Source organism: Molossus molossus, unplaced genomic scaffold (assembly GCF_014108415.1).
Source record: "Molossus molossus isolate mMolMol1 unplaced genomic scaffold, mMolMol1.p scaffold_m16_p_9, whole genome shotgun sequence".
Lineage (NCBI taxonomy): Eukaryota > Metazoa > Chordata > Mammalia > Chiroptera > Molossidae > Molossus > Molossus molossus.
In genome coordinates this window covers 60,418,924-60,433,963 of record NW_023425403.1, presented here as the reverse complement: position 1 = coordinate 60,433,963, position 15,040 = coordinate 60,418,924, and the positions used below count along the sequence as shown (strand labels likewise).

General features: G+C 43.0%; 1 protein-coding gene across 1 annotated transcript in view; it reads right to left on the bottom strand.

Moving 5' to 3' along the window:
- The window catches only part of LOC118622391 (sperm acrosome-associated protein 7-like), a 37,610-nt gene extending 33,291 nt beyond the window's left edge, over positions 1–4,319 (bottom strand). Inside the window, exon 1 of the mRNA XM_036249797.1 lies at positions 4,220–4,319. Within this exon, the coding sequence (XP_036105690.1) occupies positions 4,220–4,319 (100 nt within the window). The remainder of the gene's footprint in view (positions 1–4,219) is intronic.
- Positions 4,320–15,040: the final 10,721 nt, after the last annotated feature.

Sequence of the window (15,040 nt, the reverse complement as noted above, 5' to 3'; positions counted from 1 at the left end):
CCTGAGACTCCTCAGCCTCAAGAGCAGTGTCAGTGTCACACTTCCCTAGGCTATGTCTCAGACCCTGGGTGACCCAAAATCCTTGCTCCCGATCCCATGAACAGGTGGCAGTGGGCATAAATGTCCTTCCATTTAGTTGGGGGCCAGTGCTCCAAGTTCTGAGTCCCAGCTCTCTGCTCAGAGGACTTTTCTGGGCCTCAATTTCCTTAAATATAAAATGGTCGGTTGGTTGTGACCACACAAACATGCGTGGGATGTGGTTGGCTCAACTGAGATGTCCTCTGAAGTGTGGAGTACACCTGGATTTTGAAGACTCGGTGAGATAAAGATTTAAAATATCTCAATAATAATTTTATATTGGTTACATCTCAGAAGAACATTAAATAAAATGTTATTAAATTAATTTCACTTTCTTCCCCTTCTCCTCCCCCTCCTCCTTCGACTCCTCCGCCTTCTTCTTCAAACTGTGGCTAGTAGAAAATTTAAAATGACATCTGTGGCTTGCATTGTATTTCTTTTCAACAGCCCTGGGTGAGATTAATGATTCTCAATCTCTTCATGCTTCCAGGTGAGGCTGGACAGTGGGGCTTTCCACTAAGTTTCCTAGGTCATGTAGGCACTGCGGGTCCATGGCTATAAGACTTTTCTTAGGTCTAATGGCCTAAAATTCTACATCTTTCTTAATTTCATGGAAGTTTGACTCTTAGATGTAAGCACTGAAGATATGGGATGTGGGGATGTGATTTGAGCCTCAAACCACATCACTTCCACCTTGTGCAATTTGCATTAGGTTATTTGGAAAACACCCACTGACAATCACCCAACCCCTTCAAACACGAACCAGATGTTTGATAGTAGGAGGTTTGATAATTGCCCAGGTGTTTGCTCCCTAGTTTTTGATCTGGGTGACGTTTCAGTAACTGGACCTAGTAGGGTAATAAAAACCCTAATAGCTTAACAATGTTCATTAAATTTGGACTAACTTCTCTCTAAATAGATTCAATTCTTCAGAGCTCTGCGCAAGTCCCTGGGTCTGGGTTCTCATCTGGAAAGTGGAGGGCAAGGCAGCTATGAGGATAGAGTGACACTTTGCCCTTGTGCTCTGAGCTGACACCTGTGCTCTCGGGCAGTGCTCCCTGGTGCTATCCCTTTAGAAGAGTAAAAACTGTCCTTGCTCCAAGGATGACTGTGCTTGTGCAAGTGCTCTGAGGAGAGCAAATGAAGAGGGACACACATTCTTTCGTAGTAGGCAGTTAGACAGACGTGAGCAGAGTAAGGACAACGGGCCAGGTAGAGGAGGTCACCAGGGCAGAAAGCCCTGGGTGCTTAGCAATGGCGAACTGTAGGATGGGACCTCAACCCTAGGGTACCATTTCCTCCCCTGGCATATAGCTGGTCATATGGTTTGGACCCCCAGCAACCTTTCATATCATTGGATGCAGTTTAGACCCCCAGAACTTTCCACCCTAGAGATAACATCTAGTCCTCAGTTGTATCTCAGCTCTGGGCCCAGAAAACCAGATAAATGACACCAAGGCTGACCTCAGGACCAGCTGCATTGAATACGGACCTCCTGCCTTGGCACTGAGCAATCAGTGGAGACCCCGGCCATGAAGGACACACCTGGAAAGCTGCTGAATATTCTATTCAGATCTTCTCCTGGGACCTCCCCTAAAATCTCCACCCTTAAAACCCTTAGAAGGAAGGACAGGAGCCTTTTCCCCTGCCCCACCCCCCATGCATGTCACCTTTACCTTACTCACTTCTAAGCCCTAAGGGCTCTTCCTTGGCCCCTGTCACTTCTTTCCTAAGCACATGTCTTCTATGAGTTACTTCTAACTCTGTGATTTTCTAAATAAATGTTCTCTTATAGTTTCAGTCTTGACTCTGAGAACTCAGGTACCAAGGTTGCTGAACCCCGGTCTCGTCTGTCCCCACCAGTCTAACACCTGGTGCCTGTCCCGCTGCTGCCACAGTGGCAGGCTGACCAGAGAGGACACAGCACCCCAAGGACTGGCTAGGCAGGGCCACCTCCCCTTGCTGCAACACACAGCTTTTAAGTGGCGTCTGCAGACGCTGAAGTTCTAACACTAAACCAATGACAACGCTGATTTTCAAATGGGTTTAATGATGGACAATCTGCATACCAATTGACTCATCTGCGCACGGAGGGCTTAGAACAATACAGGAAAACGATGTAAAAAGGTCTGTGCTGCGATGACAATCGCTTCCCAGTGTGCTGACCTTCGGCAAATGAAGCAAACAAAAGTACAGTTCTCTTTGGAGGAGACATTAATGCGTCATTAAGAATGGGTACAGCTGTGTCGTGCAAGCACTTTGTTAAAAATATTCTTTTCATTTTGTGTCTGTCCCATAATTATAATGGAAGTATTGTGCGAGTCAGCCAGTAAGCATATGCAGAAAAATATTTATGTTTTGTAATATCTTCACGGTTTCTAAAGTGTATTGTCAAGTGTAGCTGCTGTATCGGATTTTGCTTGTTGTCACCTCTTATTGACAGTCTCTCAGTTTTAAACCAGCCCAGCACCCGCCCGTGTTATCATGATAATTGACTATTCTCTCTCCGTATTTGCATGGTGCACATCCTGGCCACCAGGAAGGGCTCACTGTTGAGTTCTGTGGCTGTGCTCTGGTTAATTTAAAGAAAATAAGGCTGAAGCTTCCTCCACCATGAGGTCCATGGCCTCTGATCCCCTTTCTCTCCTTGTGGCCACAGTGCCCACCAAGGCAGAAAGACCCCAGCAGCAGAGTAAAACACCCAATGTCCTTTTGAGAAGATGATTTAGAAACCACCCCTATCTGGTCTTTCAAGCTGGGGCAGACCTTGGAGGGAACCTAAGATTGTCAGTGTCTGACGAGGAGACCAGATGTAGGGAGAGGAGAGGCTGGCTTAGGGCTGCAGCAGGGGTGTCCATTTAATCCCTGGGTGTGGACCTGGGAGCAGGAAAGGCATACATAGAAATGAGCTGGCTGGAGGGACGGCAGCACGGAGTGATCACACATCCCCCCACCTGGTACAGACCCCTCAGCACTCAGCACCCCAAAGAACACTGTCCTTGGTAAGTGCCTCAAAACTAAGTTTCCTTAAGAAAAGAAAGCTGGAAATGTTAGCTTCTTTCATGGCATTGTCAGGCCTGGGGGGCCCCCTCTCCCCTGCCTTCTCATCCAGACTGAGGCCAGGCTGGACTGTCTCTCAGGTAACTCAGGCCAGCGTGGGTGGGAGGGAGAGCACATCGCTGGGCCGGGGCCGGGACCCATGTGTCCTGCTCTCAGGAGCGCTGCACAAACCCTGCAGATGTCTCTTCAGAGTCTGCTCGTCCAACCTTGGGAGCTGGGGCTGGGGACCCTCTCAGGCCTCTTTCCTTGAGCTCCCATCTGTGGTGACCTCTGTGGGTGGGTGGGTGGGGGGAGCGGGTGGTCTGACATGTAGCTTCCTGGGCAGAGAAAGGGTGGGTCACGGAAGTCCCCCCTTTCTGCTGTCTTCTGACTTCTCTCTCAGAGTCACATCCCCGAAGGTCACCCCCTGTCCACTGTTCCACCGTCCCACTTCTCAGTACTTAAGTGGTCAGGACGCAAGGGTCAGAGCCAAAGGCACATGGGCCCTGCTTAGGTGTGATTGGAGCCAACCACTCTAACAGGAGATTCTGAGACCACGGGAGAGATTAGAATGTGGGCCGGGTACGAGCCCACAGTCAATCCTTCACAGGGTTTTTGTTACTCTTGTCAGTGTTTAATGCTGTTGTAGAAGAAAAAGGCCCTGAAGAGGGCATAGAGGGGATAAATGGTGATGGAAAATATAAAATAAAATTAAAAATCAAAAAATAATAAAAAGAAATAAAATAAAAAGGTCCTTATCTTAACAAGAAAATGCTTTCATGACATGGTAAGACATCTTGGACAGTGCTAAAATACTCCTAGTAACCACAAAAGTGTGTGTGTAGAAAAAATGAGATGGCAAAATGTATATAATTAAAACTGGGTATACTATTTCTCTACTTCTAGGTAAGTCACAAAATTACCATAATAAAAAGTTAAAATACATATTGTATGCTACTCTCCCACGGAGTTCTAGATTTTAAAAAAGGCTTCGACTTACTCCATTCCCCCAGGGAATAAAGGATAAATTTGGGGAGATGGAGAAGAAGAGGGACCTGATTCAGGCCCAGGGAGGAGCATGTTTTCCACCTGCCACCGCCACCCACTGTGACTGTACCTGAAGTGTTGCGGGCCGGCTGCTCAGCTCTGTGACAGCAGTACAGCAGCAGGACAAAGACGGTCACTCCCCGATTCGCTGCCATGTCCCCTCCAGCTGAAGGAGGAGGACCTCCTCCTGAAGGCCCCTCAGCTCCCCTCGCCTTAGTCTCCAGGATACTGTGGAATGTCCAGGGACCTGTGACATCATGGCAGGAAGTGAGCTGGGTCCTGCCCTGTGTGTGGGGAGGGTCGTGCCCAGGGCCTTTGACTGAGAAGAAGTGGGGGGTTCGTGGGGGCCATCGGGCAACAGAGATCCCCTCTACTGGTTTCAGTTGCCTGGTTGGGTGCTTTCCTCAGTTGTGCAGACCCTGAGTTCTGAAGAGAGAGAATCAGGACTCTAAGTGCAAGTGGCAGAACCAAACAAAGTCTGCTTCAGTGAAAGAGATGTATCAGAAGGAGGGTGGAGAGCTAGCTGAGTTACCAGACCGCTGCTGCAGCATCAGTTCCTTGCAGAGTAGTGGCTGATGCCCCAGGCCTCCCCATTCTCTCCTCAGATTCCTCTTTCCCATCTCTGCGTCTCAGCATCAGCCCAACTTCGCCCTGGTGGCAGACTTTCGTCACAAGAAATGGACTTCCGGTCAAGATGGCAGCGTATGTAAACGTGGTATCGCCTCCTCCCACAACCACATCAACGTTACAACTAAACTACAGAACAACCATAATTCAAAACTGCCTGAAATCAAGCTGAATGGAAGTCCTACAACTACGAAATTAAAGAAGCAGCCACAACAAGACTGGTAGGAGGGGCGGAGGCAGACAGGCTGGTCCCACACTCACGTGTGGCAGATAAAAATCAGGAGGACACCTCGGCTGGGAAGGTCCTCCCTGAGGAGTGAGGGGTCCCCGTCCCACACCAGGTGCCCCGCTCAGGGTTCCAGTGCCAGGAAGAGAATCCCCATCACTTCTAGCTGTAAAAATCAGGGAACTGAGGTTCAGGGAGGCTGAGGCAGCTGGAGCCCCAGGCAGCTCCTCTTAAAGGGCCCAAGTACAAAATGAACAGGCAGAACAGAAACTTACTCAAACTTGCTCCCTCTCAGCTCAGAGGGGAGGCAGCTTGAGGGGCACCAGAGACACACAGGGAAAAACTGAACTGTTTGGCACTGGAGCGAGGGCTGGAGAGGGGGCTTTCTCCGGGACAAACGTGCTGTCAGAGGCCTTTGTTCCTTTGGTGAGCCCTTCCCTGGGGCGGCAGACAGTCACCATACCTGGGACTCCAGCAACCTGGCTCACTCTGGTAGCCCCGCCCTGGTGATTCCCTGAGGCCCCGCCCCACCCAACTTTCAGGCCCACCCAAGCTGTTACCAGTTGCTTTACCATAGGATTGACCTGTCTTGGATCTTGCTTCAGGTCTTCCTAAATTCTTTCAAACCACCAGCATCTGGTCTCAGCTAGCCCCATACCGCTCGTTAAGTAATACACAGAAACAAACACAGGGAGGCAGCCAAAATGAGGAGACAAAGAAACAGGTCCCAAATGAAAGAACAGAACAAAACTCCAGGAAAAGAACTAAGCGAAATGGAGATAAGCAACCTAACAGATGCTGAGTTCAAAACACTGTTTATAAGGATGCTCAATGAACTTAGTGAGAACCTCAGCACACATAGTGAGGGCCTCAAGAGCATAAAAAACAAACAAAAAAAACAGTCAGAAATGATGGATGCACAGTCAGAAATGAAGGAAGCACTAACTGAAATAAAGAATAATTTACACAGATTCAATAGTAGAGTAGGTAAAGCCAAGAAGCAAACCATCGATTTGGAATATAAAGGAAGCAAAAAATCACCCAATCAGAACAGAAAAAAAAAAAAATCCAAACAAATGAGGACAGTGTAAGGAGCCTCTGGGACAATTTCAAACGTGCCAACATTCGCATCTTGGGGGTGCCAGAAAGAGACGAGAGAGAACAAGAAATGGAAAAGCTATTTGAAACAATAATGGCAGGAAACTTCCCTAACTTGGTGAAGGAAACAGACATACAAGTCCAGGAAGCACAAAGAATCCCAAAAAAGATGAACCCCAAGAGGCCCACACCAAGACACATCATCATCAAAATGCAAAAGGTTCAAGACAAAGAGAGAATCTTAAAAGCAGCAAGAGAAAAGCAGTTAGTTACCTACAAGAGAGTTCCCTTGGCTTATTGAGAAATAAGACTGTCAACTGATTTCTCAAAAGAAACTTTGCAGGCCAGAAGGGAATGGCAAGAAATATTCAGAGTGATGAAAAGCAAGAACCTACGACCAAGATTACTCTATCCTGCAAAGCTGTCATTTAGAATTGATGGTCAGATAAAGAGTTTCCCAGACAAGGAAAAGCTAAAGGAGTTCATCACCACCAAACCAGTATTATATGAAATGATGACGGGTCTTTTTGAAGAAAAAGATAAAATATATAACAAACAAAATGGCAATCAATACATATCTATTGACAATGGAATCTACAAACAAAATGAACAGGCAGAACAGAAACATACTCATAGATACAGAGAACATTTTGTTGCTTGCAAGATGGGAGGGGGGTTTGGGGAATGGGTGAAAAAGGTGAAGGAATTAAGAAGTACAAATTGGTTGCTAGACTGACAAACCTCAAAGGAAAGAGGATTGGGGGGTGGGAAGAAATAAACCAAAGAACTTATATGCATAACCAATGGACACAGACAACAGTGTGGGGAAAGGCAGGAGGGGGGCAGGAGAGGGGAGGAGGGGGTCGATGGGGGAAAAATGAGGAACATCTGTAATACACTCAACAATAAAGATAAGTTAAAAAAAAAAAAAGAAAGACAATTGTTTTTAATTTTGCTGATGTCGAATATATTGATATTTTAAAATGGATTATGTTTTTAGAGTCATGTCTAAGAACTCTTCGCCAAGCCTTAGGTCTTAAAGATTTTCTCCTATCTACTAAAAATGTATAATTTTACATTTAAATTTGTGATTGATTTTGATAAGGTGTAGGGCTTAGTTCAAAGTTTATTTTTTTGCCTTTACATTTACAATTGTTCTCACTCTATTTTCTAAAATAGTTATTCCTCTTCCATTGAATTGCTTTTGCCTTTTTGTCAAAAATCAGTTGGCTGCCCTGGCCAGTTTGGCTCAGCGGTTAGAGTGTTGGCCTGCGGTCCAGAGAGACCCGAGTTCGGTTCCTGCTAAGGGCACGTACCTCGGTTGCAGTTTGTCCCCGGCCCTGGTTGGTTGTGCAGGTGGCAGCCATTCAATGTGTTCCTTTCACGTTGATGTTTCTCTCTTTCCCTCCCACTCTATCTGAACAAAGAATGGAAAAATGTCCTCGAGTGAGGATAAAAAAAAAAAATCAGTTGGCTGTAATTATGTGGGGCTATTTCTGGATTCAATATTCTGTTTCTTCTGTTTCATTGATCTGTGTGTTATGCCTTCACTAATATTACACTGTTCTGATTACTAGAGTTGTATTAAAAAAAACTGCTGGGATTTTGATGGGAATTATGTCAAAACCGTACATCAGTATAGGAAGAATTGTCAATTTTTTTTTTTTTGCGTGAATTGAAATGATTGTGTTTTTTTTCATTAGCATGCTAATATGGTCAATTACATTAAGGAATTTCTATTGTTTTACCTTTTTTTAAATTAATTAATTTATTTTAATTTTTTATTAATTAATTTTTGTTACAGATGCTTCTCCTTTCCCCCCACTGATTTCCCTCTCCCCCTCCCTCCCTACCCTTTCCCCAGTTTGTTGTCCATGTCCACTATTCACGCATACATGCCTATAAGTTCTGTGGTTTATCTCTTCCCCACCACCCCCCTATTTAGGGGATTGTCAGTCTGTACCCCGCTTCCACGTCTCTGGGACTACCCCATTCCTCAGACTGTTATGTTCATTATATTCCACAAATAAGTGAGATCATATGAAACTTGTCTTTCTCTGTTTGGCTTGTTTCACTTAGGATAATACTTTCCAAAGGATAGTAGTCTCAAAGGATAAGAGGTCTTTCTTACAGCTGCGTAGTACTCCATTGTGTATATGTACCACAGCTTTTTGATCCATTCATCTACTGATGAACACGTGGGCTATTTCCAGATCTTAGCTATTGTAAATAGTGCTGCTACAAACATGGAGGTACATATATTCTTTCTGATTGGTGTTTTAGGCTTCTTAGGGTATATTCCTAGAAGTGGGATCACTGGGTCAAATGGAAGTTCAATTTTTAATTTTTTGAGGTAACACCATATTGTTTTCCATAGTGGCTGCACCAGTCTGCATTCCCACCAGCAGTGTACTAGAGTCCCCTTTTCTCCACACCCTCGCCAACACTTGTTGTTTGATGATTTGTTGATGGCAGCAATTCTGACAGGTGTGAGGTGACACCTCATTGTTGTTTTAATTTGCGTCTCTCTGATGATTAGTGATGTTGAGCATTTCTTCATATGTCTCTTAGCCATTTGTATGTCCTGTTTGGAGAGATGTCTATTTAGTTACTCTGCCCATTTTTTTTTTTTTTTATCCTCACCCGAGGATATTTTTCCATTTTTTGTACAGATAGAGTGGGAGGGAGAGAGAGGAAGGGAGAGAGAGAGAGAAACATCGACGTGAAGGGACACATTGAGTGGCTGCCACCCGCATTACCAACCAGGGCTGGGGACAAACTGCAACCGAAGTACGTGCCCTTAGCGGGAACTGAACCCGGGTCTCTCTGGACCGCAGGCCGACGCTCTAACCGCTGAGCCGAACCGGCCAGGGTTCTCTGCTCATTTCTTAATTGGATTCTTTGTCTTCCTTTTGTGGAGTTGCATGAGCACTCTATATGTATTGGAAATTAACCCCTTATCTGATATATCATAGGTAATTATGCTCTCCCATACAGTGGGTACCCTTTCCGTTTTGATGATTGTATTTTTCGCTGTGCAGAAGCTTTTGAGTTTGCTGTAGTCCCATGTGTTCATTTTCTCCTTTGTTTCTATTGCCTTAGGTGATGTGTCAGTAAAAATTCTGCTGCGTATGATGTCTGAAATTTTGTTGCCTACAGTCTCTTCTAGGATTTTTATGGATTCATGAGTTACATTTAAGTCTTTTATCCATTTTGAGTTTATTCTCGTGTAGGGTGTAAGTTGATGGTCTAGTTTCATTTTTCTCCAAGTAGCTGTCCAATTTTCTCAGCACCATTTATTAAAGAGGCTGTCCTTACTCCACTGTATGCTCTTGCCACCTTTGTCAAATATTAATTGAGCATATTGCCTTGGGTCCATTTCTGGGTTCTCTGTTCTGTTCCACTGGTCTATATGACTGTTCTTGTGCCAGTACCAGGCTGTTTAGATTACAGTGGCTTTGTAGTATAATCTGAAATCTGGTATTGTGATCCCTCCAACTTTGTTCTTCCTTTTCATGATTGCTGTGGCTATTTGAGGCCTTTTTTGGTTCCATATGAACTTTTGAAATAATTGTTCTAATTCTGTGAAGTATGCCATTGGTATTTTGATGGGGATTGCGTTGAATCTATAGATTGCTTTGGGTAATATGGACATTTTAACGATGTTAATTCTTCCAATCCATGAACAGGATATGTGCTTCCACTTTTTTATATCTTCCTCTATTTCTTTTTTCAATATCCTGTAGTTTTCTGCGAATAGGTCCTTTATTTCCTTGGTTAAGTTTATTCCTAGGTATCTTAATTTTTTTGCCGCAATGGTAAATGGGATTGTTTGCTTAGTTTCTCTTTCTGTGAGTTCATCATTGGTGTTTAAGAATGCCATCGATTTCTTGACATTAATTTTGTATCCTGCTACTTTTCCAAATTCATTTATTAAGTCTAGTAAACTTTTGATGAGTCTTTGGGGTTTTCTATGTATATACATCAGTATAGGAAGAATTGTCTTTTTTTTTTTTTTTTTGGGCGTGAATTGAAATGATTGTGTTTTTTTTCATTAGCATTCTAATATGGTCAGTTACATTAAAGAATTTCTATTGTTTTACCTTTTTTTTCACTGATTCTTTTCTATCTTCTTTATTCTGCTATTGAGTCCATCTTGTGAGTTTGAAAATATTTCAGATACAGAATATTTTCATTCTAAAATATCCATTTGGTTCTTCTTTATATTTTCTATTTATTTGCTGAAACTTCCTATGATTTTGTTAAGGATTTTTATTTTTTTCATTTGTTTTAAGCATGTGTGTTAATGCTTGCTGACGCGTTTTTATGATTACTGCTTTAAAATCCTTATCGGATAATTCTAACATTTGTGTTATTTCACGGTTGGTACCTGCTGATTGTCTTTGTTTTTTTGTTCCATTTGCAATTCTCCTGGTTCTTGGTGTGATGAATGGTTCTTGATGGAAACCTGGACACTGTGGGAGACTCTGGATCTCATTTAACTCTGGTGCCATCATATTACCGTCGATTGGGGTGAGAGTCCAGGTCCCCTGCTTTTACTCTGTCACCACCCCAAAGGGGGGGTGTTTTTCTAGCCCAGTGATGGTACAATACAAGTCCAGTCTCCCCACTCAACTTCGCTGGCAGGCTGGGGACAGGACGTCATTGTTTCCTGTGGTGTTTGGTTGGATAAAGCTGTTACTGTGTCGACATTGTCTGTCCTTGACTCTTTAGCTGGTGAGAGCAAGCATTTAAAAAATAAATCTGGGTCTAGGGGTATTTCCAGGTTGCCAGCTTTTCCAGCACCCTGTTGAAATTCATGAGGCAAACCAAGAACCCAGGGTCCTCACCGCCATGTCATTCCTTGGGTCCTGAGGTCCCTTGTCCATCTGCCTTCTCTATACCTTCTGGAGACTTCTCACATTTTGTATGTTATGTCCAGGGCTTTTTGTTGTGCTCAGCCAGAAGGATAGGGAAAAGGGCATTGGCTTCAATTTTGCCAAAGTTCGTGCATGCTCTCGTCAAAACCATTAGCAGGCACGCGCTTAGCTTGGCTCAGCTTTGGAGAGGTAATGCACACTGCGGTTAAGCGCTCAGCTCCAGTCAGGGAGGCTCAGGTCCTAGTTCAGTGGCTTGCTAGCTATCGATTCACCCTCGAGGGTCAGTATTCTCACGTGTGTGCTTGCTGGGCTGTGTCCAGGCCCCGGGGTCCTTTCTGTGCCCACCTGGCTGTGCATGCCTGTCCATGAAGGTCTTCATCGGCTCTCATCCCTGTGGTGTTTTGTCTCTGGGCCTCTGCTGTTTGCTACTGTACCTTGGCTTCTGACATGGTTCAGTCCAAGGAAAGATCCTGTGCTGGCTGGATGATGAGCAGGTGGGGTCGGCAGGATTTTGGGGTTCTGGTAAGGAGGATTTATTTGAGGCACTTTTGCCACAGAATAAACGCATGGAGTCACCATCTCATGGTCCTTCAGTGTGGTGTGACAGCCTGGAAGGGCTGGGGTCCACGGAGAGAACCCGGAGGCCAGGGAGGGAGCGGCGGCAGACACATTTTTTCAGGTTTCCACGTCTATAGAACAAATCTGCTTCCAGAAACCTTGAGAGGAAAAGATGGGATGTGTTGACCCCTTGGGAGGCCTTGAAATAGTGGGACTAGGTGACCGTTAGGCAGTATGCCTGTATGTCACCAGATGCCCCAATTGAACATTGTTTTCAAAGCACATTTGTAGTTGTTTTCACTTTTGAAAATATCCTGGAGACCCATAATTTGGCAATATACATATAATCAATTGTTTCAAAAACAGAAGTGATGCTGGCTATTTTAATGCAAACTGTTTTCTGAATGAAAGAATTAAAGGAATGTAATTGGAGAAGTATACAAACAGTGGTTAATAAACTGCTTCTTGCAAAGACATATTACAACTTATAATCTTCCCTTATGGTGTATGTTGTCAGTGTTTAATCAGGCGTGTGAATGTATTCAGGTGTTAAACCGTTCTATTAGCTGGGACGTGGCACTATTATTTACTGAGCTGTTTATGTTATATTGTTGGCTCTCTGAGCTTCTCTTTTTCTTGATCCTCTTTCTCTGGTCTCTGCAATCTGTATAATTGTCTTCTTACTTTTGTCTTCAGAAAGCTTTAAATAGAGAAACTAGGAACGATTAACCGTGTCAAATCACAAAGTTCTGGTGCTTTACAGATTAATTACAGGGTCTTGTTATGCTGATGTTTTAAAATGCAGAATGGGACCTGGGTCTAGCATGGAGGCCACCATGGGGTGGTGGCCCCTGGTCTTTTCTACCTACCCCTGGAAACACCAACCTTGACCTCAATGGGCCATAATAACTGCATATTCCTGAGACCGCTCTACTAGGAATTCCAAGGCTCAGCAACAAAAGTGAAATGCCAGAGGGATGTGCTCTCTTCTGAGGATGCAACAGGGAAAAGTTTGCCTGGATAAGGAAATCCCTTAAAACATTTCTATATTCATTCATTCATTCATTCATTCATTCATTCATTCATTCATCTTTGCCTTCTTATGGAGTGTGTTTTCTGGGAGGATCCTATTTCAGTATTGCTATTATAGGTAATCAAATTAGTTATAAATTTTTACACGCAATAAAATCCAATCTCTCCGCTGTGGGTGGTCAGTTTAGATGGCCAACTGTGAGTTCCTCAAGGTGTGCTCGCTGAGACTGAGTCCATATTATCAGTCTCTTGAATTCAAATGAGGAATCCAATATTGCTTTAAGAAATAATTTTGGCAAAATCAAATATAATATACAAAATGCATTGTGGTGTGAAGATGGAATCACCTTACAATTAAAGGGAAAAAGTTGCTTACATAGGATTAAATATTAATCAGAAAATTAGGATAAAAATTGATCAGGGGTTAGATATAAAATTGTGTAAGAAACGTTTGTCTAGACCAACTCCTTGCAAAACATAATGCTATGGAATGGGACCTCTGTTAGTTGTGCTTAAATGCAGGTTGTGTGTGTGTGTGTGTGTGTGTGTGTTTAAAGAACATCATAAACTGGAGGGAATGAACAGGGAAACAGGGCAAGGAAACCTTAAAGATGCTTACCAGCAACACCACACTAAGACACGTGCTTAAGTCTAACTGCTGTTTCGCCGGGCACTGCCGAAAGCAGATGACGGGTGAATACCTCTGGCATTCTTTGTGGAGGGCATTCATAAATTCACAGTTGTCGGTCCTACAATTATTGGGACTAAGGGTGACTAAAAATTAAATCAGGGAATCCTAAATGTCTAGGCCACATGACCATCTTTAAGATTCTAAAATCATGACTTGAAATAAAACGACCCTGCTCACACCCATGGCTCTAACAGCTGTGTCTACTGAATGGTACGAAAACAATTTTTTTTCTGATACTTGACCCTTTCAATCACTCATTGCTATTACCAACAGACTTGGGTAATGGCCTTTCCTTGGTGAACTTCTAAAATTCTGGTGATGGAACTAAAACTCTAAAGGAACCCTACATGAACAGAGCAGAATGGGGCATGCTTTGGGTACCATCTCACCGGAGGTTTGCTTCCATAGAAAGGGGTAGTGTTGGCTCATGACAAAGAAGAGAAAATTGGTGCTACACCCCATAGTTAATGTGACAACATGCAGTTAATGAGCACTTAATGATCCCCAGTCTGCTCATTTTTGTCACCCATTTGAGAATGTCACTTGTTTTATACTTAGCCTATGGTGTAGGATTAGCTTCGCGCTTAAGTGAATTAGTCAAGGTTTTTTTTTTTTTTTTTTTCAATCTGAACAAAAGTGCTGGAAAATGTGTGCAGATATGAAGAGACTGAACATATATACACTTCTTCAGATAATGTATAATTAAAAGAATTTTTGGTCGAGTGTGTGAACTGGCAGTACAATTTTACTTTACATTTTATAAGACCTCTACCTTAACAGGGAACATATTTTTTAACCTAAAATCATTCTTGGAGAATTATTAAAGGTCCTAGGAAATAATTACTACTCTTTGGGCACAAAAAGAACATCACTTTTGAAATGGAATTAAGGAGTCCCATTTCAAAACCTTCTGATCTCATCAAGTATCTATTTGTATATATACATATATGTACACACACACACACACACACACACACACACCTTTTAAAACACCACTTCTCCATTTGTTTCCACTCTGTCATGTTTTCCCATAGAAGTTCTTTTTTCTGTTCTTCATTTAGGTAAGTGCATCCTAGAACTCTGATTCCAGAAAAGAGGGAGAACTTGTCATTTTTTGAAAAAATTGGAAGGTTCTCTTTCTGTCATTCCAATGTTCTACAGATAAGATCAACTTTGCAATAAAGTTCATTCTGATGGCTGTTAAATATTGCAATGACTAAATGAAACATATTTTTCTCATTTGCTGACTTTCTGAAGAGGATACCCACAGCCTTGAAAGAATCACTGGGTCTACTGTTTCCTTTCACACTGAAATTACACATCCCCAGCACCTACTCATCAAAGTGTATGCTTCATTGTAAGTAAGAATTCATATTTCGTAAAACAATGCATAATAAATAAAAGCTTACATACTTTGGAACTACAAGAAAAAGTGGAAGCAAACTGTTTATCTTGTGATTTCACATATTCATAATATATCATTTATAGGCTAGTTGACCACTCCAGAAATTCAACAGGGAATCTGCAGTTCACAGAACCAACCATAGATGGCGACACAGTACGCAGCTCTTTAAACCCATAGAGGCACAAATTGTCTTCTTATTGGCTCAAGTGGCTGAATTTTTACCATTAGAGAGTTCTTTCTTTGCTTGAAATATTATGGTATTGAGGGTACCATTTAAAAATTAAATACTTTTGGAAGGGATAACAATAATTTACCAGCCATTGATACCTAAGAGCTAAATAATTTAGAAAATGGCTTCC